The sequence below is a fragment of the Puma concolor genome, chromosome E1, assembly GCF_028749965.1.
Source record: "Puma concolor isolate L17-30 chromosome E1, mPumCon1.1.hap2, whole genome shotgun sequence".
Classification (NCBI taxonomy): domain Eukaryota; kingdom Metazoa; phylum Chordata; class Mammalia; order Carnivora; family Felidae; genus Puma; species Puma concolor.
Genome location: NC_141680.1, coordinates 11243089 through 11269594, shown reverse-complemented (window position 1 = coordinate 11269594; position 26506 = coordinate 11243089). Strand labels below are relative to the sequence as shown.

At 57.7% G+C, this 26506-nt stretch overlaps 2 protein-coding genes across 5 annotated transcripts in view; one reads left to right on the top strand and one right to left on the bottom strand.

Annotated features, from left to right (window-relative positions):
* Positions 1-4252, top strand: part of SLC5A10 (solute carrier family 5 member 10) — a 62139-nt gene extending 57887 nt beyond the window's left edge. For both annotated transcript variants that reach the window (XM_086686169.1, XM_086686170.1), the window contains one exon: positions 77-4252. In XM_086686169.1, the coding sequence (XP_086542295.1) occupies positions 77-295 (219 nt within the window). In that variant the 3' untranslated portion in view covers positions 296-4252. The remainder of the gene's footprint in view (positions 1-76) is intronic.
* Positions 437-25954, bottom strand: GRAP (GRB2 related adaptor protein). Of its 3 annotated transcripts, none has more exons than XM_086686173.1 (6): positions 25775-25954; positions 16367-16464; positions 12254-12376; positions 3676-3811; positions 1657-1830; positions 437-958 (listed from the first exon to the last, which is right to left on the bottom strand). In XM_086686173.1, the coding sequence occupies exons 1-6, from the start codon at positions 25850-25852 to the stop codon at positions 875-877; spliced, it is 693 nt and encodes a 230-aa protein (XP_086542299.1). In that variant the 5' UTR covers positions 25853-25954; the 3' UTR covers positions 437-874. The 3 variants fall into 3 exon arrangements, with proteins under 3 accessions (XP_086542299.1, XP_086542298.1, XP_086542300.1); XM_086686172.1 differs by having other exon boundaries at positions 3643-3811; positions 25775-25952; XM_086686174.1 differs by lacking the exon at positions 437-958 and having other exon boundaries at positions 1645-1830; positions 3643-3811; positions 25775-25952.
* Positions 25955-26506: the final 552 nt, after the last annotated feature.

Sequence of the window (26506 nt, the reverse complement as noted above, 5' to 3'; positions counted from 1 at the left end):
AGGCACCCTGGACGTAGTACGAAGTGTGGCCCTGTGGTCCTCATCTGTCTCCCTCTCCTCCTGCTACCTCCTCCAGGCGATGGCCGGACACCCCAGAAACACGCTTTCTGGGCCCGTGTGTGTGGCTTCAACGCTATCCTGCTCATGTGTGTCAACATTTTCTTCTACGCCTACTTCGCCTGACGCTGGCCCCGTGGCCAAGAAGGCCGGAGCGCTCGGAATCCTCAGGTCTACCTCCCTTTCACTGAGGACACCGAGGCCCAGAGACCCAGGGACTCCCCTCGCGACTGCGTAGCCGGTCCGGTGCCCACACACCAGTTGAGCCGACAAAGGAGGAGTCCTAAGAAGGTCGGGGGGCGACGGACAGAAAGAAGGTGGTATTTCAAAACCAGCACAAAGCAAAGAAAATGAGGTTTCCGATCAACATCCTTATCCTCATTTTCCTGTTTTTATTTTGAATACACGGGCCCAGGTCAGGAGCAGCTCGGGGCTTGAAGGGTCTCCAGACGGCCCTGGGCAGAGGGGAGCCCCCCTCCCTGGACTCCTGCCTCCCATCCCAGCTGCTCCTGGCTGCCACGGGGCCGTCCCCTCCCTCCCTCCCCGCTCCCTGCCCCTTCCACCATCAGCCTGGCATTCGAAGCACTTTCGGAGCCCCGTTTCATGCTTCCTGCTCCCCAAAGTGCCCAGGCCCTGGGCAGGGGCTAGTCAGTACCGGCTGCTGGTGGCACATTCCATGTGGACGCCCCGCCTGTGCTCAGGCCAGTGTCCCATCCCAGATGCTGTTGGACCTCAAAGTCCGGCGGTGGCCCTGGCCTCCCGCCTGGCCTGTAGCTTCCCTGAGCTCCGGGAACCCCAGTCCGGGCAGAAGTTGGGCCTACACAGAGAAGGCCAGAGCGGCCAGGTCCCCCAAGTGGCTGTGCCCGGGGCCTGCCCTCGGAGCTTGTCCATCGTGTCGGGCCTATGGGAGAGGGACAGCTGCCTGTTTCTTTCATCCCTGCACTCCCCTCCCGCAGGCCCTCCCCAAAGTGTCTGTGGTGGGGTGAGGGTGTTGGACACCCAAGTGGGGCCCGAAGTCGTCAGGGGGCTGCTGAGAAGTCAGTCTCCGCCTGGAGTCCGTCCATCGGTCCAGGTCAATGTGCGTGCAGTCCCCTTGCCTGTCCCTCACCGCTAAGCCACTTTCCCGGTAGCCAGAACACCTCAAGAGGCCATCTGAGGGTGGGCAGGGAGGCCCAGAAGATGGTCAGCCCCAGGTGAACCCGTCCGCCATGCTTCCTCGGGTAGAGCCCCCAAATACAAGAGCCCTGAGACCGCGGCCATTGATGGTTGGAGTGAGTGGGGCTTCTGTCCCCCTGCCCCGTGACACCATGCAGCTGGCAGCCAACAGGAAGAGGCCAGCAGGAAGCTCTGGGAGCTCCCCCTGCCTGGTGAGCACTGAACGTCGCAGCGGTCCTCGGGCACCGAGGCCCCGTCTCCGTTTGTATGAAGCAGCGGGAGCCCGGGCATGGCAGTGAGGAGGTCCACATTCCAGTGAGGCTGAGCCCCTTGGGACCCTGGGACAGGGCGTCCACGTCCTCTCTCTGGACCTCAGTGTCTGGTGGGCGGATGGCCTGCTGGCTCTGCCCCCGCCCCGGGCCCCCACCCCGGTCACAGTTGTACCGGCTGGACGTAGCTCCGTGGGAAGAAGCCCACGCGTCCGCAGAACCGGCCCCGCCACCAGTGGGGGTCCAGACGCTCCAGGACCTCGATGATGTCACCGCGGTGGAAGCTGAGCTGTGAGGGGTCCTGGGCCGAGAAGTCAAACTGGGCCTGGGCAAAGCAGGCCCGGGGGCCCTGCGAGGGGAGGAGGTGGTTAGTGGGGGTTTTCAGGAGGCCCCAACAAGAGAAGTGATTTGCTGTGGGTGGGAGGGCAGAGTTGAGCTTGGTCTCTGTTCTCACTCCAAGTCTACGCCACCCTCTCCACAGACCAACACCGCTGTCCTGGCCACAGGAACGGGCCTTATAAGCTGTAAAGTGGTGCATAGCTAAGAACAGAGTTTATGGCTGCGCCCTTGACCGAGCTTTGAGGGAGAGGAGGTCACTCAGGGCCGCTCCCAGCTCTCAGGCCTGGGTTCCTGTCCTATCTATACCCCGAGGTGACCTCGGGTAAGTCCCCACCCTCGTGGGACTTAGTTTCCCCCCCTGCAAATGGCGGGCGGACAAGAGCTCTCTGCAGGCACGTCAGCCTGTCGCCGTGACGATTATACCCGGTGTCCCGGCCCTACCGGTCCCACCGGCATCTCTGTTCTGAGCCTGCGGAATCTTATCCAGGATGGGTGATAGGATCAGTGGACAGGCTGTAATTAGCGGCTCTCTGCCCAGGAAGTAGGAGGCGGCAATGGGTCCTAGGGGACTGAGCCAGCTCTGGAGTTCTCCCACAGGGTGGGTGACCCCAGGGCCCAGGCCAGAGCCAGGCAGTGGGGGGGGGGGGGGGCGGTGTGGGGAGCCCTCAACCAGCTCCACACTGGCTCCCTCACATTCTCCAAGGGCAGACCTGGCCCACGGCGGTGAAGGGGAGAGGTTGCAGGAGGTCTGGGACAGAGGCCTGGGGGGAGGGGGGAGGGGAGGGAAGGTGGCTCAGACGGAGAGCTCGCCACCGACCCAGCCCCAGGATCAGACTGAGGAGGCCCGGCAGCTTCCTGGCGGCCCAGAGTGCACGAATGGGGGTCTCCCGAGGCACCGTTTGACCCTCCTGGCACATGAGAGGGGAAACTGAGGCCCAGTTGAGGAACGGACGAAGGTCACGCGTGGTGGGGGTCTAGGGACAGGCAGGACTGGAGCTTCTCTGTAGCAGTCCGTCAGCCTCCCCCCCAGGCTATGCTCCCTGGTTCCCCTGCAGAGCCCAGGCTCAACTGGGCCGTCCCAGGGTCCTGACCTCTAGCCCCAGGCCTTGCCGAACCCCCCTCCCAGAGGAAACCACACCGGGGCTAATAACCCTGTTGGCTGCTATCATCATTCTAATGAGAGCGAGGGCTGGTCCTAGGGGCCCCTTGATGAAAGGGCTGGCTAGCAAATTGCTGTTCTTGCGAGGACCAGTGGCGGCTGGATACCCACCCCCCACTACACACACACACACACACACACACACACACACACACACCCTGAGCCCAGCCAGGCCCTCACCCACGAGTGCTCACACTGCCTCCACCCCACCCAAGACCAGCTCCTCGGGGCCAGAAACCCGGACTGAGCCTACCCGGTGGGTGGTCTTGGGTGCGCCTCAGTTTCCTCACCTGGGCAATGGCCAGATGAGGACCCCAGCATACTAAGCCCAGCTCAGCGCGCACGGCACCCAGTAGGCTCGGCAGGTGTCTGTACCTTCATTCACGCAAATTCACACCGAGTGCCTACTGTGACCCACGCACTGCGCCAGGAGCTGAGAACAAGCCAGACACTGGTGGCCCCGCGTCACGTCCGTTCTCTTCTTTCCTCTCCTTTCCCTCTCCGTCCCCACCCTTGCGTGTCTCACCGCAGTGCCACCAGAGTCGGACTCTAGAGCCTGGGCTGGATGCGGGGCTGCCGGTGGGGGTGGGGGGTGGCCAGACCCGGCAGGCGTCCCGGCCCCCCGCGGAGGCTCACGTGGGGGGAGGCAGGGGGGGCCCCTACCTTGAGCAGGGGCTCCTCATCCCGCAGGAAAACCTGCCGCTGCTTGGCGATGGTGGTGGTGCGGTAGAAGTCGACCAGCTCATTCAGGGAGTTGAACTTCTCTTCCCACAGGTAGTACTTGCCCGAGGCCTCGCGCAGCACCTTGAAGTGCTGTACCTGGTCGCCGTAGCTAGCGGAGAGGGGCAGCCTCAGCGGGGCCCCGGGGCCTCCCTTCTGCCTCCCCCTGGAAGCTCGCCCCTCTCAGCCCGGGTTGAGACCCGCAGTCGGGGGAGAAGGTGCAGGGCGGGAGGGCAGGTCGACGTGAGACCTTAGGCAGGTCACTGAACTTCTCTAAACCTCAGCTTCTGGATAATGGTAGCACCTTCCTTCTGGAAAAGGGTTCAGAAAATGCTGCCTGTGGCTAATTGGCAGCATTGAACGTGTTCCTCTCGGAGGAGGGGGTTGCCTGGGTGGCTCAGTCGGTTGAGCGTCCGACTCTTGATTTCGGCTCAGGTCGTGGGCTTACGGTCCGTGGATTCAAGCCCCGACTCGTGCTCTGTGCTGACAGTGCAGAGCCTGCTTGGGATTCTCTGCCCTTCTTCCCCACTCGTTCTCTCTCTCTTTCTCTCTCTCTCTCAAAATAAATAAACTTTAAAAATAAATCAACCAATAAACGGGCTTCTCTTCTCACACCTCTTCAATATGCCCCTCAGACGTGACAGTCTCCCCTAGCCCTCTCCCGGCCCTCACGGTCCCATGAAGAGTGAGTCCTCAGACCATGCTGACTCAGACCAAAGCCTGCAGGTGGGAGAGGAGCTCAGGTGTGTCGGATGCTTCATGTCTCTATCTGCCCCCTACCTCAAGAACCTTCTATGGCTCCCCATTGCCCTCGGGAGAAAATCTTAACACCTCGGACTCGAGATCTGGCTCTGATTACCTGCCCAGCCTCACCTCCTTCATACACTTCATATACTCTCTTCCCGCACGCAGCATGTCCCATACGCTGGGACAGGTCATGATGGACTGGGACCAGAGGTGGGGCCAGCGTTAAGACAATGGGCAGCACAAACCATTGCAGTTCCCCTCCCTTCTGCAAGGGTGGCCGGCCCCACCACGTGGTCCAGGAGGTGCAAACCGAGCCCTTTGTACGGCGGGGAAACTGAGGCCCCGAGTGCAAACCGTGACCCCCCCCAGGGTCACACGCGGCAACAGAAAACGGAGCTGGGGCCACATCCAAGCTCCCATGTGTCAAGCGTCATTCTAGCATGCTCCCCTGCTGGTTCTCGTTGTATGACAATAGCAGTAATCGTAATTCTAATTGTGATACGGGGAACATGCCAGACCTTGTCAGCCACAGTCCAGGACTGCTACTGCACTACGTTGTTCCCTGGGCTGTGATCCCCAGGAGGCCTTCCCTCTCATCCTCTGGGCCTGGCCAAAAGACCACGGCCACGCTTCCTTGCTCCGGTCAGCTCACCTGGGCCTCTGGGCCTCGGCCTCCTCACCTGCCCAATGGGGGGCGCTGATGCACTCCCCGGAGGGGGGTTGCAGGAGGTGGGGACTCTGCTGGTGACTTTGGGGAGAACACAGCAGAACCCCGGCTCCCCAGCAGAAAGAAGCCAGCTTAGGAACCTGCCCGTGGAAGGGCTTCCTGCCCAGGTGGCTGGTGGAGCTGAGAGCCCAGAAGGCTTGGGACCTGTGGTTCCTCCAGCGTCAGTCCTGGGGCGGGTGCGCTGCTCGGTTGAAGGTTTAAGATTAAAGACTGAAGATAATTGTTGAAGGTGAATCTGTTCTGTTCGTGTGTTGGGGGGGGGGGGTGGTGGGCAAAGTGGGATGCCTCCCACCCTGCCCATGTTAAGGGGTCCAAACCACACAGAATCTCTCTCTCCACTCCAACATACCTCCCCTCCAAGCCTTTGCATACACAGTTTTCTCCAAATTCTTCTCGAGTCAAGCTCCTACTCATGCCTCAAAGCCCAGGTAAAATGGCCCAAACTCAGTCAGAGTCAGAGGTCTCCCTGGGTTCCTCAGCCCCTTGTACGGGCTTCTTCTGACCCACTGCGCATAATGGCTTGCATACTACACACGGAAAAGGCAGGGAGGCCGGAGTGGGCCCTGAGGGCTAGCCCAGCTGGGAGAGGCTAGACCCAGGGACTAGAGCGTCAAGGCCCAAGGCTTAAATGCTCATCAGGTGCTTTGTTCTTGAAACCCTCTCCTGTCCGGTCCGCTCTGAGCTGTGATTCCAGCCCTCCAGCTGTCCTGACCCTGAAATAGACCCGACACCCTCTCTAAGACACATCCAGATCTCGGGGCAGCTTAGCTCCAAGCGGAGCCAGTTCTGGGACCGGGTGGAGCAGTGATCCCCAAACCCGAGACAAAGCCGCTCATCAGCAAGCATTGTTCCCAGGTGACTAAGCCGCGCACGCTGTCGGCCGGCCGACATGCATGCCCGTGTTCCTGGGATGGAACTGGGGCGGGCAGGCGGACGGGGCCTCCTGCCCTGTCTGGTCTGCCACAGCCTCCCAGAGGCCACACACTCCCCTTGACGCAGCCTCTAAGCCCTATGACTCCCTAGTGTCCGGTCCCTGCGAGATCAGGTTTTCCCCGGTCCCTAGACTTTGGCAGGGGTGTTCGGGGAGGAGTGTCTCTCCCAGCAGTGGAGTGAGGCAACCCGAAGCCGGGCAAGTGAGAAACCAGGAGACGGACCCCAAGGACTCCATGTCTGGGCCACCTGGTGCAGAGGCAGGAGGAGGAACCTGGGGTAAGGACGGCCCCTCCCCTTTGGGTAAGGGGACAGACAAGGGGGTAGTGGCTGTGAAAATGATCTCCAGGGGGCGCCCAGGTGGCTCAGTCAGTGAAGCATCCAACTTTCGGACTTCAGCTCAGGTCCTGATCTCACGGTTCATGGGTTCGAGCCCCACGTCAGGCTCTGTGCTGACAGCTCAGAGCCTGGAGCCTGCTTCACATTCTATGTCTCCCTCTCTCTCTGCCCCTTCCCCGCTTGTGATCCGTCTCTCTCTCTCTCTCAAATTAAAATAAACATTAAACATTAGAAAAAGAAAGAAAGAAACAAAGAAAGAAAAAGAAAATGACCTCAACCCCAACGGACCACAACTTTGAACTTTTTGGTGCTTGGAGGTTACCTTCAGTTACCAGGAAAGTTATCAGGAACAAAGCATTCCCTGATCACACAGGACGATCGGCGGGCAGAGAAGAGGAGATGAGACAGGAAAGGGACGAGGGACCCAGGAATTCTAGAGCCTTCCAATCTGAGAATTGGGAGAATTCTCAAATCTGGGATGCTTGCGTGTTCCAGCCCCTCACCTGTGTGTGGTGCATAGTAGGTCCTCAGTAAACGACGGGCCTTGTCCCTTCTCCCACCTGGTCCAACCTTCCTGTTCTGTAGTGAGGAGCGTGGGACCCAGAAAGGAGAGAGGCCTGCCCACAGCCAGGGGCGGCCATGGAAGCCAGGCGTGGCCCCTCCTGATCAGTGATCACGCTTGTCTGAGGCTGAGCAGGGCCACTTCCATCCGGTGGCCCCAAGGACTCAGCATCTGGGGCAGTCTCGCTCTCTCTAGCCAGCTTATCTTCCAGCCTCGTGGGACCCTTGCTAGTGATCTCCCCAGGAACACCTTCCCTTTCCTCTGTGGTCTTGGCCTTAGCCATCCTTCAAGGCCCGGGTGGAGCCTTGAGGTGTTTGAGAACACTTTAGACCCTCTGTGGACTCTCCCTCCCCCCGGCCCAGGGGAGCTGCAGGGCACATAGGGGGATCCATGTCTGACTCCAGATGACCCCCGAACTGGGCAGGGGGGGATGGCTTGAGTGCAGACAGCCGTGCCCTGTGAGCCCTGCTGAGCTGGAGGCGGGAAGGGCAGCCAGGAAGGGGTCTCGACCCGGGCGAGGCCAGAGGAGGGGCCATGTGGAGCTGGTCCACAACAGTGGGCAGTGCCCACGGTGTTTGTGTGAGTGTCCTGGGGCTTGCGTGTGCCTGGTGTCCCTGTCTCTCGTGTCTAGGGGTGTGGGGGGGAGGGGGAGGTCTCTCTCTCTCTCTCTCTCTCTGCTCCGTGAGTCCCTTTCTTTGCAGCCGTGGGTGTGTTTGTCTCTGTGTGTGACCCCCACACCCGCCCACTGTGGGCGGGGTGGGGGGAAAGAGGGGCAGGGCCCGGCCTCTGGGCTGTAACAAAAGCCTCAAGGACCAACTGAGTCCTGGTGCTAGCAGCAGCCTGTCCTGCCCGGCTGGTTTTTCTGGCCTGGTGGCAGCAGCAAAGGGACAGGATAAACAAGGCTGGGGTAAGGTCAGGAGCCCCAGGACTGCCCCAGCTGGGGCCTGTGGGCCCTCCAGGGCAGAGGTGTGGGTGCTCACCCCCACCGGGTGATCTCCATTAGGCATGGCCCTTCTCTAGCCTCAGAAAAGGGCTGGGGTGGAATACACGTGCCGCAGCAGACATGAAATCGAACCAAAGGGACCTTGGCAGGGACCTGTGGGTCTTCGGGACTCAGGACAGGTGGGTCTGTCAGGGCGCAGAGGGTCAATGGGCACTTGCTCCGCTCTTTCTTGCTGTGTGACCTTGGGTAAGTTACTGCACTTCTCCGAGCCCCCGTTTCCTGCCAACGGGGTTTCTGGGGATCACTTCTTCTCCGTCTTTGCCTGCAAAGTATTGCACCCTCCACCTTCTGCCACCATTTCTTTCCTGCTTCACTTTCCCAAGAGCCTTTATCATCTTCCACGATTTTATGTAATTTGTATAACTGTTTCTTGTCTGTCACCTCAGTAGAAATGGGTGCCCGAAGGACAGGGAGCTTTGTCCCATTTTGTTCATGGCCGAATCCCAAGCACCTGGGACAAGGCCTGGCACACAGTAGGTACTCGGTGACCAGAGCAAACATACGTGCATTGACTCCAGGGCGCTTCCGGCCTGAACGGAAGCAAAATGCCTCGCTTGGGAGCGACCTGCCGTTTACGGTGGAGAAGTCCACCGCAGGCTGGCTGGGAGTGTGGGACAAAAGCGACACAGCCCAGGCACTGTGCCCCAGCCTTGGTCCCTGGCTTGCTGGCTGCCAGCTCAGACATGCCCCTGGAAGTGGTGGCAGATAGCCCTTTGTAAATTCATAAAGGGCAGTCAGCTGTGGCCGTTCTCACTCCAAGAGGCAGCCCAGGCCCATAAACCCCACCTCTGACAGCTTTATGGGGCTTGGCGTGAGCATGCGGGAGATGCCACGTGGAATGGGGTCAGAGTCCCCGAGAGCCAAGCCGATGCAGGCGGAAATGCTCTCACACCTGAACCTGCACCGCTGTCACTTTGCTGGATGGCCATCGAGTCACTGGACTTCACAACCTGGGGGTTGCTGTCTCTATGATGTAGATGAGGCCATTACAGCCAAGAGAAAGCCAGGACCTGCCCGGGGGCACGGGGTGGGGTGGGGGGGACGGGAAGCGAAGTCAGGACGAGAACTGGGTTCCCTGCCACTCTGTCACTGCCCCTTCTCTAGTAGCCCTGGGTTCGTGGGACAGGGGGCTGGGAAGCAGTGTGGCCCTTAGAAGGTAATATAATCACTAGTATAACTTGCATTTTTGGAGCACTTACTGAGGCTCAGAGGGTAATTTGCCCAGGGTTATCCAGCTAGTATCAGAGCTGAGATTCTGGCTCAAAAGCCCACACTCCCAGCCATATACGCCCTCTGAGTCTCAGTTTCCAACTCTAATCCCTGCCCTGTGATCCTCCAAGGGCCACTGAAAGGCCCCCGTGAGAGACAATGGACCAGGAATGGGAGGAGGACCTGGGAGGCGTGGCTCAGCTGGGATGAAACTGGGGGGTGGAGGACGCCACCTGGTGACGCTGTGCACAAACCACAGCTAGCTGAGCCCTGGAAGCTCCTTCTGGTTCTGACCTGGGGGGGGGGGGGGGGAGGGGGGGACACGGCCAGGATGCCCTGGGGGACGTGCGGAAGGGCATGTGCTAGGATTTCTCTGAAAGATGCTCCCAGGCCTTTTCCCAGGACGTGGGTGCTGGCTCCCCTGCTCAACAACTACTTCCTAGTACTGCCTGTCTCCCCTCCTGGTCGGACTTGTTGCTATCCAAACCCACCCCTGCCCCACCCCAACTCCGGGTCCAACAGGCTAGTCCCTGTGCCTGACATGCCTCTCCTCTCTTTGTACACCAAACTCCTACTCGGGCTTCAGGGCCCAGCTCAGATATCACCTCCTTCACCATGTGGAAAGTGTCCCCTGTCTCTGAATTGCCTGTATTTATTCATTCATCGTGGAGACCCCTGGGCCAGGCCGTGTCTATATTCCCACCACACTCCTTGGTTTGACTCCTCTCTCTGTCCCACTCTGTGGTTCTCTCTCTCTCTCTCTCCCCCTCCCTCTCTCTTCTCTTCTCTCTCTCTCTCTCTCTCTCTCTCTCTCTCTCTCTCTCTTACACACACACACACACACACACACACACACACACACAGCAGCATCTGAACCTGCACCAGCCGGGCTGCATTTACAAAGAATCGCCAGAAGAGGGCAGTGCATGGAGGTGTGATTTGATCTCAGAGGCGGGAGAGGCAGGGTGGGGGTTGGCAGGGCCACCACCTCCCCTCAGCTCCAGCTGCAGAAGCTGTCCGGCTGAGTCCCCTGTGCCCCTGCTTTGCTAGGTGATCTTGGGCTTTTGAACCGATTCCAGGAGCCCCTCGAAGCTGGACCAGCCCACCTGGTGGCACCATTCCCAGCTGACCAGGCCCTCGGACAGCCAGCACACGGAAAATTTCCATTTCCTGCTTTTGCACGGATCCTGGGGAGTGGAGGCTGAGCTGTGGAAGTGGGAAGTGACCCAGGGGGCACTCCAGATGCCCACGACCATCCTGGGGCGGGGGACGGGGTGGTGGATCAGAGCTAAGAACTCACAGCATCCCCCCCGACCCCATACACATGCACACTGGCAGTGCTCCCATTAAAAAAATTTTTTTTAAAGACTTATTTATTTTGGGGAGACAGAGAGATGGCGTGCAAGCAGGAGAGGGGCAGAGAGAGAGAGAGATACAGAATTTGAATCAGGCTCCAGGCTCTGACCTGTCAGCACGGAGCCCAACGTGGGGCTCAAACCCACAGACTGCGAGATCATGACCTGAGCTGAAGTCGGACGCCCAACCGACTGAGCCACCCAGGCGCCTCAACAGTGCTCCCATTTTTAAGATGGGGAAATAGAGGCTCAAAGAGGGCCAGAGCCATTCCCATCCCCTGGGATAACCGGTCTGTTCCCTGGAGGTCAAGGGCGGAAGGGAAGTAAAAGGAACTGGCCGGCTGCTTGCATAGCTTGGAGGGGATCAGGTAAGTGCCGCGAACTCTCGTGATGTTGGGTCATTTTTACACACATGCCCCAGCAGCCTCCCTGTCCGTGTCTTTCTTTCTCTGCTTCTTTGGGATTCCCCGGACCCCAGCGCCCTGTCACACTCCCCCCCCCCCCCTGGCCCCCACATTAAACAACAAAGTGGTCCCGTGTTCATTTATCCTTTGGACAATCAAGCCATTGGCCATGAACCAACCCAGTCCCGGGAGAACGGCCTCCTAGGGGCCACACTGCCAAGCTCCAGGGTCCACTGCTTTTTCCCTCCCTCCCGCTGGCAACCTTGCCACCCCAATACAGCGGTCAGTGACAGGAAAAGCTGGCACCGTGGGCGCCTCCCGCGGAGACCCTGACAGTCGGCATTTTGCTGGCGGCCCTGACTTCGCAGATCCACACCACTCCCCTCCCCGGTCGCTTTTCATGTCCTCAGCCCCCTCCAGAGTCCCAGATACCGCCACCTCCGGCCTGGCTCCTCGCTGGCCTCCAAGTGTTTCGCTTACTCCCAACCATCCCTCCTCCTCATAGCAGCCGGAGGGATCTGCCAAAAAATGGCCCTAGTTGTTTCTACCTTCCAGCCTGGATTCCTCCATGGCCCTAGTTGTGGCCTTTGGGATTGGGTTCTGCGCTCCCCAGAGACTGGCACGTCACGCCCGAGGAGCTGCTGGTCACAAAGCCAGACCCTCCCATCACGGCGACCCTGCTTCAATGTCAGGCACTATTCCAATCGCTCTGAATATATTGACTCAAAAAATATATATATATTGACGCATATATTCCTTGCAATTACTCATTTCACATCAGAGGAAGCAGGCACAGAGAAGTTAAGTGACTTGCCCAAGGTCACACAGCCAGGAAAGGGCAGAACTAGAACCTGAACCCAAGCAGCCTGGCCCCACAGTCCCTCATCTCAATCACGGCACCATATGGTGGCACCCTGTCCACAGCACATCCTGGACACCTGCCCTGGGTGTCTCGGTGCTTCTCCCACCCCCAGTGGCTTCCATTACATCAAATCCTGGCATCCTTCTTCCTCCGCTCATGATGAGTCTATGATGGCTCCCTACTGCCCAGAGAATAATGTCCAGAGACCCTTCGTGCCGGCACTTGAGGCCTTGCAGGCAGCCCCGACCCCCTTTCCAAGCATATTCCCACCACTCTGGACCACACGCCGGGGTGCGTGTCATTCCCGGACGCCCCCCGCCCCAGACAGTCACCTGCTTCCAGGTTCTGGCTGTTCCTCCCTCAGGGAGACTACTCTCTCGACCCTTCTCTGCGCTCCCCCATGGGTCAGAACTCACTTCACGGAGACAGAGAACTCCCCTGGGGAGCTCTCGCTCTCCCGGATCAGGAAGGCTCCCAGGTGGTTCCGCTTCATCAGAATCTCTTCGGCCAGTTGCCGGGAAATCCTGCCCGAGTACCACCTGCAGAGAGAGGGGCCGAGTGAGGGCAGTGGGGAGGCCAGGGTACCCCTTCCCCGTGTGCCGGGTGTCCAACATTGCGGATCCTCACGGCGGTCCCGAGACACAGGAGATGTGATTGCACCCATTTCACAGATGAGGAGCCCGAGGCTCAGAATCGCACAGCAACGAGCCCAAGGGTACACGCCATGGCAGGCAGGAGTGGGGACCCGATCCCGGCATTCTGGCTCCTGAGCCCAAGCCAGGCAAACATATTATGAAATGAGAAATTATGAAATGAGAAAAATCAAAATTTAGGGCGCCTCGACCTGGCCAACCCCAGCTGAGCTCCTCTGTTTTAGATGAGAGATTCTGAAAAGTGAAAAAAAAAAAAAAAGAAGAAGAAGAAGAAAAAATGGAGGGCAGAAGCACTAGCAGTTTCCCTGCACCCATTTCACAGATGCACAGACTGAGGCCGTCTGGACTTTTGCTCACAGGTCCAAGTCCCTTTTCTAGCTGACCAAATAGAACTGGGTAATGCAGAAGTGGTTGGTAAATGCTTAGAGTCGTGCAAGACCCCCACTGCCCCTCTGCCCCCAGTACCTGGAGGCAAAAGGCTGGGGCTCAGCTTCTCTGCCAGGCCTGCCCATCTCGCTGTGTGGCCCACGCAGCCCCGGCCTCTTTGGGCCTTGCCCACCCTTGTAGAAACCAGGTGGTTTCTGGCTGGGCCCTTTCTTGTTCAGCTGGAGAAACTGAGGCCCAGAGCAGCCAGAGTCTGATGGTGGCACCACGGCCAACCCCGGGTGGGGTCCAGAGATTCCGTCCCTCGTCAAGCTTCCCTTCCCTCTTTCAGCAAATGTTTCCTGAGTCTGAGTTTGGCACCGGGGGCGGATGTGAGGTGGGACTTTTCCTGTTGTGTCAGGATGTTGACGAGCCCTCGAAGCCCAGAGCCAGGGCGATAGGTGGAGCGGCAGCTGCCGGTGGTGTCCCACCGCGTCCCCACCGTCCCCACCGTCCCCTCACGGGGCTGGGCCAAATGCGAACACCGGGGTTCGGCCCCGGGGCTTTTTTCTGGTGACTAACACAGGCCTGTGTGCAGGGTGGACCGAGCCCCCGGAACATTCTCTGAGACGAGCAGGTGGACAAACACTCGCCTCCCTGCCCCGATGGAACACTCTGGGGTGCCTGTGCCGCGTCCTCTCCCTCCGGTGCCCCTCCTGTCTGTCGCCGCCGTCCGCGGCCGTGTGGACAACTGGCTCCTTCCCTGCCCGCCTCCCGCTCCAAAATAAAGTTCTCGTCCTCCCACTGCGTCTCAGGTGCTGCTTCTGTGGAGCCCACACCCAGAAGCGAGGCTTAGCCTACTGCTGTCCCCAGACTGGTGGGGACCCCGAGCCCATCTCACGGTGGATTTTATGGGAGGGGAGGCAGAGAAGACGGCTGCTGAGTGTGGGGGCTCAAGGCCACCATCTGGAAAGCTCGGCCCGGGTCCCCGGAGTTCGGGAGGCCGAGCTGGGAGGCCGCGGCCCCCAGCAGGACACAGGTGCAGGTGCCGTGTCCCAGTGGGGCCCTGAGTGGGCGTTTCCTGAGGGCTCGGCTGTCTCCAAAGAACCCACAAAACCCCATAGGAGGCGTCAGTGTGTGGGCGGCCGTCACCCTCAAAGGCTTCGGCAACCACACCCTCTGAGGAGGCCAGCCCTGCCCCCGCCCCGTCAGGAGAAGGCAGGGCTGGTCCTCAGGTGGCTTGAAGGATGGGGTGCGGGACAAGCATTTCCTGAGACCTCCAGAATCCAGCTGTCTCCACTGTCTGCCCTGGAGAGATTGCAGGAGCCTCGGCTGCTGTGAAATGGCTCACGCCCCTCCCCGCACAGCACTCGCTTAGGCCTGTCTGCTGCCCTCCCTGGCAGACTTCTACTGTAACTTCCAGGCCCAGCAGACCATGCCCTTCCTCTGGGAAGCCCTCCCTGACGGCTGCCGCGGGCACACGGCCAGGTGGGTGCCTCTGGGGCCCCTGGTCGGTATCACGGTTCCCCCAGGGGCTCCCCAGGCAGGCAGGGGAGACAGTGGGGGTGCTCAGGGAAGGAGTGGGGCTGGTGTAGGATGAGGCCTTCTGGGACCCCAGCCCGCCCCAGCCCTCCCCCTCCCCTTCCCCCCACACCCGGGGGCCCGACGGGCTGAGTCAGATGCCGAGTTTCCCCACCGCTATTGTGGGGCCAGGGAGGGTGCTGAGGTTAGCCAAGAACACATCTGGGCATGGCCTGGCAGGTGGGTTGGGGGCCTCACCCCTGTCCCTGCTCTGTCCCAGATGTAAGTGGCTAGAACTGACCCCCGGGACCCCAAGGGCCTCAGACACGGGGACCCTCCATGGCTTCCAACAGGTGCGGTCTTGTCTCAGCCACCGGCGTCCCCCAGATAGGCCTGGCCCTGCACCGAAATCTTGGGTCAGCAAATGCGAGCTTCTCTTCGGGGCTCCTCAGCAGCTTTGTGCCTTCTGGGCTTCCGGCCTTCATCAGGCCATTTCCTCCCCCTGGCGGTCTCTCTCTGACCCACCGGCCCACGGTGGTCACTCCTGCCTGTGTCCTCCATTGGCTTATGGATTCCCTGGGGCACCTGGCATTTCTCTCTCTCTCTCCCCTCATGCTCTCCCTTTATTGACCGAAAGACTATAAGGCCAGAGGGACAGATATCTGCCCACAGGGCCACCGCAGGGTCTGGATGTCATAGCTGCAGCCCAGGATGTCGGCTAGAGGCAGCAGCCTCTGTGTGGGGAGGCTGGGGATGCCTGGAACCCAGGCAGGGTAGCTGGGGATGTGGGTGGGACGGGGCCCTGCCCGCACAGGAAGCCGGAGGTGGTAGCAGCTTGGAAATAACTCGAAGGCAGATAAAGAGGAAATACCCTGACCCTGCACTGCCCTCCCCTGCTAACTCACCGTCACACACACCTCATGGCTTCCAGTCTGTCCCCTCCAGCCTGCATGGCCCTGTCACACGCCTCCACCTGTGACAGGGTCCCTCCCCTGCTCAGCCATCGCCACGCTCCCCACCACCGTGAGCCTGGCATCTGAGGCCCTCCTGCCACGGGCTCTTCCTCATTGTCCTCTCTGTCCCCTCTTCCAGGAATGCCTTCCTCTTCTGCTGCTTAGCTAACTCCTGCACACCCTTCAAAACCTCATTCATTGTCACCTCTTCTGAGGAGCCTTCCCCAGTTACCTCAATGCTGACGGCCTTCCCATCTCGTGCTTTCTTTATGACCTGTCGCTCCCACAGGATGGGGCTGCTCCGACCCCAGCGTCTCATCATGTGTCTCTGGCATCACCCAGCTAGGCCCCCTGGGGCTGCGGCTAGTGTTTGATGAGTGACTGAGTGAGGGGCCTACCTCCACCCTCATCTCAGGCATATCCAGTCAGTTTTTCATAGGTTCTTGGCCACTTGGGCCTGTTCTGGGGCCGGGGTCGGCCCCGGCCCTTCTCAGGGCAGCGGCGTGGGAGGAGGCCACCTGCTGAGGGCATGCCGGGAGCTTCCCTGGGCCAGCAGGTCCCAGGTCCCAGCATGCCTGGCCCCACACATGACACCCACTCTTAAAGAGGGCTTGAGAATCCTCTGCAGATTGAAGCCTCGGCCCTTCTTGTATTACAGGTAAGGAAACTGAGGCATAGAGACAGCAGGACCTGCCAGAGACCCCACCGCAGCCAGTGGCCCAGCTGGCTGAGAGCCCAGGGCCCTGTCCCCTTCAGCACTCTCCTGGGCGTTCTCTGGTGTTCCAGGCCCTCAGGGGCGTGGCCTGGGCTGGCCCTGACCCTGCCACCACTTTGGTCCTCACATCTCTGTCCTCTGCCCCTGCTCAGCAGAGACACTGATGACTAGAAGCCAGGGGCGTGCTTAAGGGGTGCCCTTCGGGCAGCTCGGCTCGGCCTGGGCCAGGCCAGGTGAGGACACTTGACTGCAGGGGCTGGGGCCGCCTTGAGGGTAGGGCCGGGGCAGGGGGCGGGGGGGGGGGGGGGGGGGGCAGCCACTCACGGGTGGGGCTTGACGCGGATGTAGTTCTTGGGAATAAAGCCCTCAGCACCTCGCAGCTCAGCCTTGTACCAGTTCTGATCATCTTCCATGTTCAGGATCTGCAGGCGGGAGGGACAACGGTCATTGCTTACCGAAGAGGCACGGCTGCCACCAGCTGAGGTCTCGCTGCTCAAGGACCCCAGGTGGGCATCACCCATGCCAGCCCAGGACCCACTTCACAGGGGAGGGTTGGGGACCTGCCCCAGTTCACGAGGGCCGTGTCTGATTTCAGGCCCCGGGACAGCCTGTCCCCAAGAGGGTCACAGACTCCCCAGGTTGGACAGCTGGGGACCCAGTGAGGTTTTGGTCAGTGCATTGAACTTTAGGGGGGCCGGAGCTGGACTCCCAGGCAGATCTGGGGGGGCAGATGTGGGGTGCCTCAGTTCCTGAGCTGTGCCCCTGAACATGGGGTTTCTGCAGCATTTGCATGCCGTGCACCGAGCCATGGGGTGAAGGTCTTAGGGACCCTGGAAGGTCGGGGAGCCCCAGTCTGAGCTCAGCGCCTACTGGTGGTCACCTGGGGTCACTTACACTTAAACAACCCTTATAATCTGAGTTCAGGGGTGACAATGCAGGGTGGTGGGGATTCAGGCACCAGAGAGCAAAATAAAAGAGGTCTTTGGGCTAAGATGTAGCCGAGGCCTGGCCTGCCCAGGTCACATGGGCTCCTCGTCCATGGCGTGAGATCTCTGCAGCCCCACAGGTGGGTCGAGAGGAACTGAAACAGCCCTGGTTGGGCTGGTAGTTGCAGTGGATGAGCGACCAAGCGGCCGCAGGGAGGAACAGTATGTACAGAATGAATCTTGGGGCCCCTTCCTCCTTTCCCCGGGGCAAGCCTTCCGTGGGACAGCTCATCACCAAAGGCTATTTCACAGATGGGGACACCGAGGCCCAGAGGTGGGAGGCGAGCAAGGCCACCCAGCAGCGGGGAGGCAGAGCCCATACAGCAAGCCAGGACTCTGGGGCCTGGGGTTCCTGGCTCAGCTGGTCTGGGGGGACCCTGGCCCACTGGTTTTTACCTCCACTCTACCTCCTACTTGTGTCTGGACCCAGGGCCAAGGGGGCATCTCTCCTGTCAGTCCTGGAGCAGATGCGCACATCAGCTCAATCCTAGTGGGTATTTGTTGACAGGGGAAAAAAAATCAGATATAGAAGAGCATGCTACTATGGGGGCATTGCAGGTGCAAAGGGCCGGGGGGCAGGCAGACGCAAGGGCATCAACTTAGTTCCATTTTGCCAGGAAGAGCTGGGATTTGCTGCCTTGGGCCCAGGCCGTGCAGGTAGGCACCCCCTTGTCTGTCTGCCAGGCCCCGTTGACTCCTTCCTTCCTGAGTCTGTAGCCTGGGCAAGGTCAGCAGCCCCGGGGACAGACGGAAAGCAGGTGGCTGACTCAGGAAAACTTTTGCTGAAAACAAAACAAAAATAATTCCCCAACTTAATGGGAGAATTAAAGCCTGTGGGCTGTCTTCCATGGCCACAGATTCAAGGAAGATGCCCTGGAGCCTGGGGCTGGGCTACTCCGTCTGCTTCCGACTCTCTCTCTAGTTTTGGCATCAGTTTTCTCATCTGTGATGTTCTCATTAGCTACATTAGCTGAATTCTTTTTTTTTAAGTTAATTTATTTATTTTGAGAGAGAGAGAAAGAGTGCGTGCGAGGGAGGGGCAGAGAGAGAGAGAGGGAGAGAGAGAATCCCAAGCCAGGGACAGCACAGAGCCTGATGCGGGGCTCAGACTCACGAACCACGGGATCATGACCCGAGCCGAAATCAAGAATTGGACCCTTAAGCGACTGAGCCACCCAGGTGCCCCAGACTGGCTGAATTCTTACCGTTAAAATTGTTCAAAAGCTACAGACCCCTCTGGGCCATGAAAACCGACACCAAGGAGACAGATCAGCTCCTCCCTGGTGAAATTCACACCTTGGCTTGCCCCCGGCCTTTACCCCCATGGGTGCCCTCCACCCAGGACACTGTCCTACCCCAAGGCCCCCAGCCAGGGAATTCACTCATCAGTTATTTCCTGAGCACCTGCTGTGTGCCAGATACCATGCAAAGTCCTAGAGAGACAGCAGGGAACAAGCTTACATTGTGGGCAGAGGCAGACAATAAAGAAGGAAGGAAACAACTGAACAGGTACCTTAAACTAGTGGCAGGTGCTCCGAAATAGATCGAGGATGTCTGGTTGAGGGCAGGCAGATTGTCAACAGGGGACAGATGGGGTGGTCCAGAAAACCCTCCCTGAAGAGGTGATATGTGAACTGAGACCCCGGTTACAGGAAGGAACCGGAGGTGAGAAAATGCGGGGAACGGTGTCCAAGTCAGAGGGAACAGCCAGTGCAGGGGGCCCTGAGGTGGTAGCAAGCCCTGCTCTGGGAACCGAGAGGAGTCCAGAGGGTCTGGAGTTGACTCAGGAGGGCAGAACTGTGAGGAGAAGTGGGGAAGGCCAGCCAGGCAAGAGCATGTAGGGCTTGTATGCCACGGGAAGCTGTTCAGATTTTCCTTTAAAAGCCAAGAGAAGGGGCGCCCAGGGGGCTCAGTCCGTTAAGCATCCAACTCTTGATTTCGGCTCAGGTCATGACCTCACCGTCTGTGGGATCGAGCCCCACGTCGGGCTCTGTGCTGACAGTGCGGAGCCTGCTTGGGATTCTCTCTCTCTCTCTCTCTCTCTGCCCCTCTCCTGCTCGTGCTCTCATTCTTTCTCTCAAAATAAATAAATTTAAACTTAAAAAAAATAAAATAAAATAAAAGCCAAGAGAAGCCAGGGAGGGGCAGCAGGGGAGGCTCAGGCTCTGAGTTACAGCCACCGTGTGGAGACTGGGGAGGCCAAGAGCAGAGGCAGGTGGGGCAGTGAGGAGCTTGTGCACCTGCCCGGGGTCGGGGGAGGCCTGGAGGAGGAGGGCAGTCGGGGAGGGGGTGTGGAGAGGCGGTCAGGTTCCGGATAGGTTTCGGCAGAGTCGCTGACAGGACTCAACGACCGGCCGGGTACGAGACAGTTGGGGAGCAGCCAGGACGACTCGAGGGGGTTGGGCCGAGTGCTGGCAGGCTGCCGTGGGAATGACTGTCGGGGAGCAAGTTAGAGGGCTCAGGGTTGACGGCATTGGGTCCGAGGTGCCATCGACCTTGTCTCTGGAGATGCCGAGGAGGCTGTGGGCTCCCCGAGTCTGGGTCTCAGGGTCCGGGTCATCCGTGGAGAGATGGGGGTGAAGCCACCACCCGGCCCCCCTCCTTCAGCTGGAAACAGTGGGGTCCTGTGCACCCGGACGTGCCCAGCCTACCGGGGAGGATGCTTTGTTCCAGGAAGTGATGTCTGGGGCCGTGTGCCCAGTGTGGGTCTATGTGCCACCCAGGTCTCCTCCAAGACCAGAGCTCAGATGTTCTCACCTCGGGCTCCCAGAGGCTGGGATCTGCCTGCGGGCACTTCTGGGACAGGGCCCGGCCCTCAGGGGCGCTCAGGAAGCACCGGTTGGAAGGATGAACGGGATGGCTCCAGGAGCTGCGCCCCGCCCCACCCCACCCCACCCCAGCCAGGTGAAGGAGGGCCACCCGACCACACAGCGCCGCCCTGGCCTGGGAGAAGGGGGCACACAAGGTGACATCGTGCTCACGATTTTACAGTTGCACAGAGGGAGGGCTCTGCAAGAGTGAGGGGGGTGAGGCACCTCGGGAGCAAAACTTAAGGAGGCCCCAAGAAACGCGGGAATCGGGGTAAAGAATGTTTTAAGACAGTATGTTAAAAAAATAAAAGCCAGGCAGAAACTCTGAGTATGTTCGTTAGTTAATAACGTAGCCACATCAGCCCGTTAAGGTAAAAATTGCATGGTGGTTGTAGGTTTCTGCAACTTCAAGATTTGTTGTCGCAGAGCCTCACGGGGGGCTTGAACTCCTGAACTGTGAGAGCATGACCTGAGCCCAAACCGAGAGTCAGACGCTTAACTGACGGAGCCACTCAGGCACCTAAGGTCAAGGTGGCTGCCAGAGCATTTCCTCCTTTCCCAGAAGTGCCCTCCGTGTCATACCCCGTGGGCTGCCCTTTATCACCATCCGTGGGCTCTGGGCCACCCCCACCTTCTCCACCCTGGTGGCCTCTGGGACCTCACCCTCCACCTCCACCATCTGGAAAGATGATCTGAGCATCTTTGCAAGTCAGAAGCAACCTCCATCCACCTCCAGCCTTTATGAGACCCAGGACGTGACGCAGCTCCCGTGGGGACATCAGTCGTGTCTCTACCAGGGATGCAGAGAAAGACAAGGTAGACACACGAATGCAGCCACACAATTAAGTGCTCATCCAAGGCCACAGATATATTGTAGAAGATAAAATGCATAGAGGAGAACAGACGATCCCATTGCAATAACTCAAAATCACTTGGACATAGAGGACAGTCAGTCTGAAATTTGAAATGGACAGCGAACCATTACAAACCAGCTGTGGTTATTATATATTTAGAGATGGTGTCTAATCTGCCCCCTGCCCACCCTGTCCCCTCCACTTTGTCCTTTCTGGTGTCCCCTAATATACTTTGTCACAGTTGTGGGGGAAAAAATGGCATGGTGCTAATAATGTAAGATGTTACAGATAGGGAGGGATGGGTCCAGATGCCACTGTACTGTCTCCTTGATTTTTGTGTAAATCTGAAGCTGTTCTGGGGGGTCCTGGGTGGCTCAGCCGGTTAAGCACCAACTTCAGCTCAGGTCATGATCTCCTGGTTCGTGAGTTCCAGCCCTGCATCCGGTTCTGTGCTGTCAGCACAAAGCCAGGTTCAGATCCTCTCTCTGCCCCTCCCGGGCCCCGCCTCTCTCTCTCAAAAATAAACATTAAAAAAAAAAAAGAAAGAAAAGAAAACTTCTAAGGAGCGCCTGGGTGGCTCAGTCGGTTAAGCGTCCCACTTTGGCTCAAGTCATGATCTCACAGTTTGTGAGTTCGAGTGCTGTGTGGGGCTCTGTGCTGACAGCTCAGAGCCTGGAGCCTGTTTCACATTGTGTCTCCCTCTCTCTCTGTTCCCTCACCAGCTCTGTCTCTGGCTCCCCTGTCTCTCAAAAATGAATAAATGTTAAGAAATTTCTTTAAAAAGAAAAAATTTCTGGGGGTGCCTGGGTGGGTCAGTCGGTTAGGAGTCTGACTGTTGGTTTCAGCTCAGGTCATGATCTCACGGTTTGTGAGTTCGAGCCCCGCACCGGGCTCCGTGCTAATGGTGTGGAGCCTGGAGCCTGCTTCAGATTCCATGTCTCCCTCTCTCTCTGCCCTTCCCCGGCTAGCGCTCTGTCTCTCAAAAATAAATTAACGTTAAAAAGTAAAAAAAAAACAAAAACAAAAAACCTTCTGAAAAATAAAGTCTGTTTAAAAGCTAACGCAAAAATAAATAAAAAACCAACAAAATAAAGCTAATACAAAAAAAAAAAAAAATCCATCCAAATCCGAAATAAAGGCAGGATGTGACCTTGCACCTGCACGACCGTGAACGTGCTATCCCACCGCCTCAGCTGGCCCTCGAGGGAATGCTTGCTCGTCGCAGAACATGTGAGATGTGCAGAAAAAGTAGAGGAAAATGTGACTAGCTCCTGGCCCACCACCCCAGACCGACAACTGCTAGCTTATCAGGTCATTTCTTTCCAGTCTTTTTTTTTTTTTTTTCTAGGCACAAAGCCAGTGCCCAGAAAACTGTCCGTTTTCCCCTCCACAAAATGAACATCCACTGATTATCTGTGTAGAGGTGACCCTCTGTCTGTGTGGATAGGGTTGCATCCTGCGTTTCGCCACTGGATGCTGAATCAGGAGCTTTTTTATGGCATGAGACACCCTCCCCAAAGAGCATTTTCAGGACTGTGTAATATTTGGCACTAAGCCGGTAACGCAGGTTAATTTCACACTGCAGACGCTTTTGCCAACGTGCCCCACCTCTCACCTGCTCTATTTTTCCCTATACACCTTCTCCATCCGACAAACTGTGTTTTGCTTATTTATCTGGTTTGTGGCCCACGTCTGCCACCAGAATACCAGCTGCGTGAGCAGCGACTGCACCTGTTTTCTCCTTGCTGAGTCTCCAGGGCAGAGAATGGGACCAGGGACACACTGAGTGCTCCCTGAGTCCTTTATGAGAGAACACACATACATCTCTGATTACATCTCGGGTTCCCAGAGGCAGAATTTCTGGCTCACAAACATGGATATTGTTACGGCTTTTTATATGTTTCCCAAGTTCCCATCAAAATGATCGTCACTTTACCTGTCCACCTCCCACATGTAAAAGTGCATGTTTTCTTGCATCCTCAACAAACTTGGAGATTCTTTTTAAAATAAAAGTTCACTGGTCTGGCAAATGGGGAACGCTTACTTGGTTTAAGGCGCATGTCTTTTGTTATTGGTGAAATTGGGCACTTGCTTGCTTACGTTGCTTCTTCGGCAATTTTCCCATTCATATCCTTTGCCCATTTTTCTATTATGCTGTTTGTGATTTTTTTCTTGTTGATTTATAAGAGCTCTTTACATATTAAGGACATTAATAGCTTGTCTTTTGTTTTTTTTTTTTTTTAGGTTAAGCCACCTTCATTTCTCACTTAGTGGACTGCAAGAGCCCCTTTCTGCTTCCATTCCTGTCCCCTCTGTTATCTTTTCAAAATGTAAACTCGATCCAGTCTTTGTCCCTACTGAAAACTCTTCCGTGAGTATGCCTCAAATTTGGAATGAAATACAAATCCTTCACAGGTCCTAATTCCTGCTTACCTCCCAACATCACCCTTACCCTGTGATTCTCTTCCCTCATTGCACTTCAGCCACAGACCTTTCTTTCAACTCTTCAAACACACTGACACGGTCCTGCCTCAGGGCCTTTGCACCAGCTGTTCCCTCCCACCTGCAGCTCTCTTCCTCCGGCTCTTTGCATGGCTGGTTCCAACTCATCCTTCAGGTCTCAGCTAAGGTGTTACCTCTTTTTTTTTTTTTTTTTTTTTTTGTAAGTTCTATGCCCAATGTGGGGCTCCAACTCATGACCTGAGATCAAGAATCTCATGTTCTGTTGACTGAGCCAGCCAGGCACCCCTAGATGTTACCTCTTTTGAGAGACTGTCCTGACGACCCCACCTAAAGCTGTCCCATTGTCCCCTCCCACCCACTGGCCCTCTGCATTTCATCTCCCTGGGTTGATTTCTTCAATCCATTTATCACCTCCTGGTGTCACTCACTCTCTGGAATGTCAGCTCCAGGAGGGCAGGGACTTTGCCTTGTTCCATTGCTATACCCTTAGCACTTAGGACAATGCCTGGCACAGAGTATGTGCTCCATAGCTTGACAAGTGTTTGTGGAAGGAAGGAAGGAAGGAAGGAAGGAAGGAAGGAAGGAAGGAAGGGGAGAAAAGGCCACTCTTCCCATTGCCTGGCATTCCTCCATCGTTCTTTGAGCTTGAAAGGTCCCCTCGTCAGTCTCTGTGGACATGAGGGATGCCCAAGTTTCAGCTAACGCTTTAATCCTTCCTTCCTTCTTCCCTGCAACATTCCCCATGTCTTACCAAGAGGCTACTGCATGCCAGGCACTGTTTCACGTCCTGGTGCCCTGGTGTGGTCCCTGTCCTCATGAGCTCACTCGCTCCTGCCTTAGCCAGCACTTCTGGTAAAAGAAACACACCAGGAGTCGGCTGACGCTTTAGCAGAAGTTAGCGGGGGGAAACTTGACTAACATGGGGGTGGGGGTCGCGGGCACAGGAATCTGGGAGGAAAGTGGAGATTTCACAGCCTTTGCTGCGGTCGCTTGGGGGACGCCCACTGATCCCCATCCACCGCTGGCTGGTCACTCTGAGCCTCAGCTGGAGCCCAGCACCCACCTCATTCCTATTTCCTCTCTGTCCTGCTCCCCTCCAAGCCCTACGTCTGGGTCTACAGACCCCAAACTGCTGTCAGATTGGTAAGATCTCTCAACTAGACATGATTCTCACCAAAGGTCTCATACCCTGGCTATAGGTGGTGCTGGTGCTAAGCCTGCCCCCGTCCCCACATGGCCACGTGTCCCCGGGGCCCCCAGCCGGCACCTCAGGTGGACCTGAGCGCAGGCATCCCAGCATAGAGAGGAAGGGAGCCCCCTAAGGGGACACTGTTCCTCTTGGGGAGCGTCATGAGCTCCCCAAACCCCAGCCCACACCCACGGGGACAGAATGAAGGTTCCAGAGGCAAAGGACGTAGGTGCACCCCACATTTGACCCCATGCCGAGCAAGTCGTGTCACCTCCCTGTGCCTCAGTTTAGTCACCTGTGAAAGGGGGCATTGATTCTCCCCACCTCGGCAGCTTAACTGGGACGTTAGTGTGCGTTGCTGAGCTCGGGACCTGGCTCTGGTGGGGTGTCAGCAAATGGTCGTTCCTGTCCCCTCCTCTTGTGCTTGAAGCTTGGGGCCGAGAGCGGGGCCCAGCAGGGTGGAGAGACACACCGTCTAATGGCCGCTGCTCCAGTGTGGAGGCTGAGGCCCAGGGAGGGGGCAGTGACTTCCTTAGCATACGTCAGTGGCACTCCAGTGCCTAAATCTTGACATGGCCGCTTCTGAATCTGACCCCTGACCTCTGCTTGGATATGCAGACTTATAAGCAGGGACGTTGCCAGAGACAGCGCCCACAAACCCGTCGGCCCGGACCACCCTAGAAGGCTGCGATGTGCATCAAAAAGGGGAACCTGGGTTGGCTCAGTCGGTTGTCTGTCTGCCTCCTGATTTTGGCTCAAGTCATGATCCCAGGGTTGTGGAATGGAGCCTGCTTAAGATTTTCTCTCTCTCTCTCTCTCTCTCTCTCTCTCTCGCCCTCTGCCCCTCTCCCCTGCTCGCACACGTGCTCTCTCGCTCTCTCTCTAAAATAAAAAATACACAATAAAAACTAAAAAAAGGAAAGGGGGGGCAGACAACGAGACACAAGCTGTGGTAGGATTCTCCTTTCCCTTTTCTCCACACTGCTGGGAAGCTCATTCTTATACTTCGGGCACATTTCTTTCAGCCCCAGGAGGTTAGTGTGTCCACGTGATTCTTTCCTAAGAGCTTTTCTGTCCTTCCCTCCCTCCCTCCCTCCCTCCCTCCCTCCTTTCAACTGTCTTTTCAAATTCTTCGCCCGAAAAACTGGGTGTTGAACCAACCCCTGCCAGGCACTATGGTAACGTCTCCTTGAACCCTCACAACAGCCTCCAAAGGACGGGTCCTAATTAATTATCCCCCCCATTTCCTAGATGAGGAAACTGAGGCTCAGAGGAAGCAAGTGGCTTGTCCAGAATCACAATAACTGGAGAAGCTGGGCCCGTCCTCCTCTAGAAGCTGGACTCTGTTTGGGGGGCTGTCCTGGGCCCTCATTCTTAACCCCCCCCCCCATTGCATGTGTGACCAATTCGGCGCATTCCAGCCACCCTACCTTGAGCGTGTCCCCCTTGTTGAAGGCCAGCTCATCACTCTCCGTGGCCTGGAAGCTGTACAGGGCCACGGACTCCATCCCGCTGTCCCCAGGCCCCGGCAGCTGGGCTCAGAGCAGGGTCAGAGCTTCCTGCTTCCTCTGCAGTCGAGGACCCGTCTTCCTTTGTTTTGAGAGCGCGTTTTTCTTTTGAGGCTTCCCCTGAGGGAGGAGAAACAGGAAGCAGACATGTCACAGAACACGGAGAGCGCGTGAGTGGCCCAGCCTCTGCCTCAGACCCCAAAGGCCAGGTAGGGCTCTTGGGGAGTCCCCGGGGAGCCCCGGGAGTGGATCCTCTCTTTGGCCCAAGTCACAGACGAGATACGGAGGTTTCCAGAGAAGTGACCCCAAAGCCGCCCCGGCAGCTCGGGCATCGCATCTCATGGTCCCAATCACCCCCACCAACTTGCCGATCTGCCCTGAACATTTTGTAAAGCCCAGTGCCCCTGAGGACTCCCCAGTGCCTGCCACATCAACCCCAAGCTCCTTGCCTGACATTCAAGGCCCTTCCAAGCCATGACCCCCATCCCCCACCACACTCCTCTCCAGACCTACCCTTTGTTATCTCCTTTCCCCGTAAACAAACACTGGGCCCCCGCCCTAGTAGGGGGGTACACACCCCTCTTTCATTCCCCAGGCCTTTTGCACATGCATGTCCCTTTGCAGGGTCCTCTCTTCCACTTTGTCTTCCCGGGA

Excerpts from the sequence above, each read along its gene's own strand:
- GRAP (XM_086686172.1), bottom strand. The coding sequence starts at position 25,852 with ATGGAGTCCGTGGCCCTGTACAGCTTCCAGGCCACGGAGAGTGATGAG. Across the intron at positions 12,377-16,366 it reads ATCCGCGTCAAGCCCCACCC|GTGGTACTCGGGCAGGATTT; the intron begins GTGAGTGGCTGC and ends CTCTCTCTGCAG. Across the intron at positions 959-1,656 it reads CACGGAGCTACGTCCAGCCG|GCCCGACACGATGGACAAGC; the intron begins GTACAACTGTGA and ends CCTCTCCCATAG.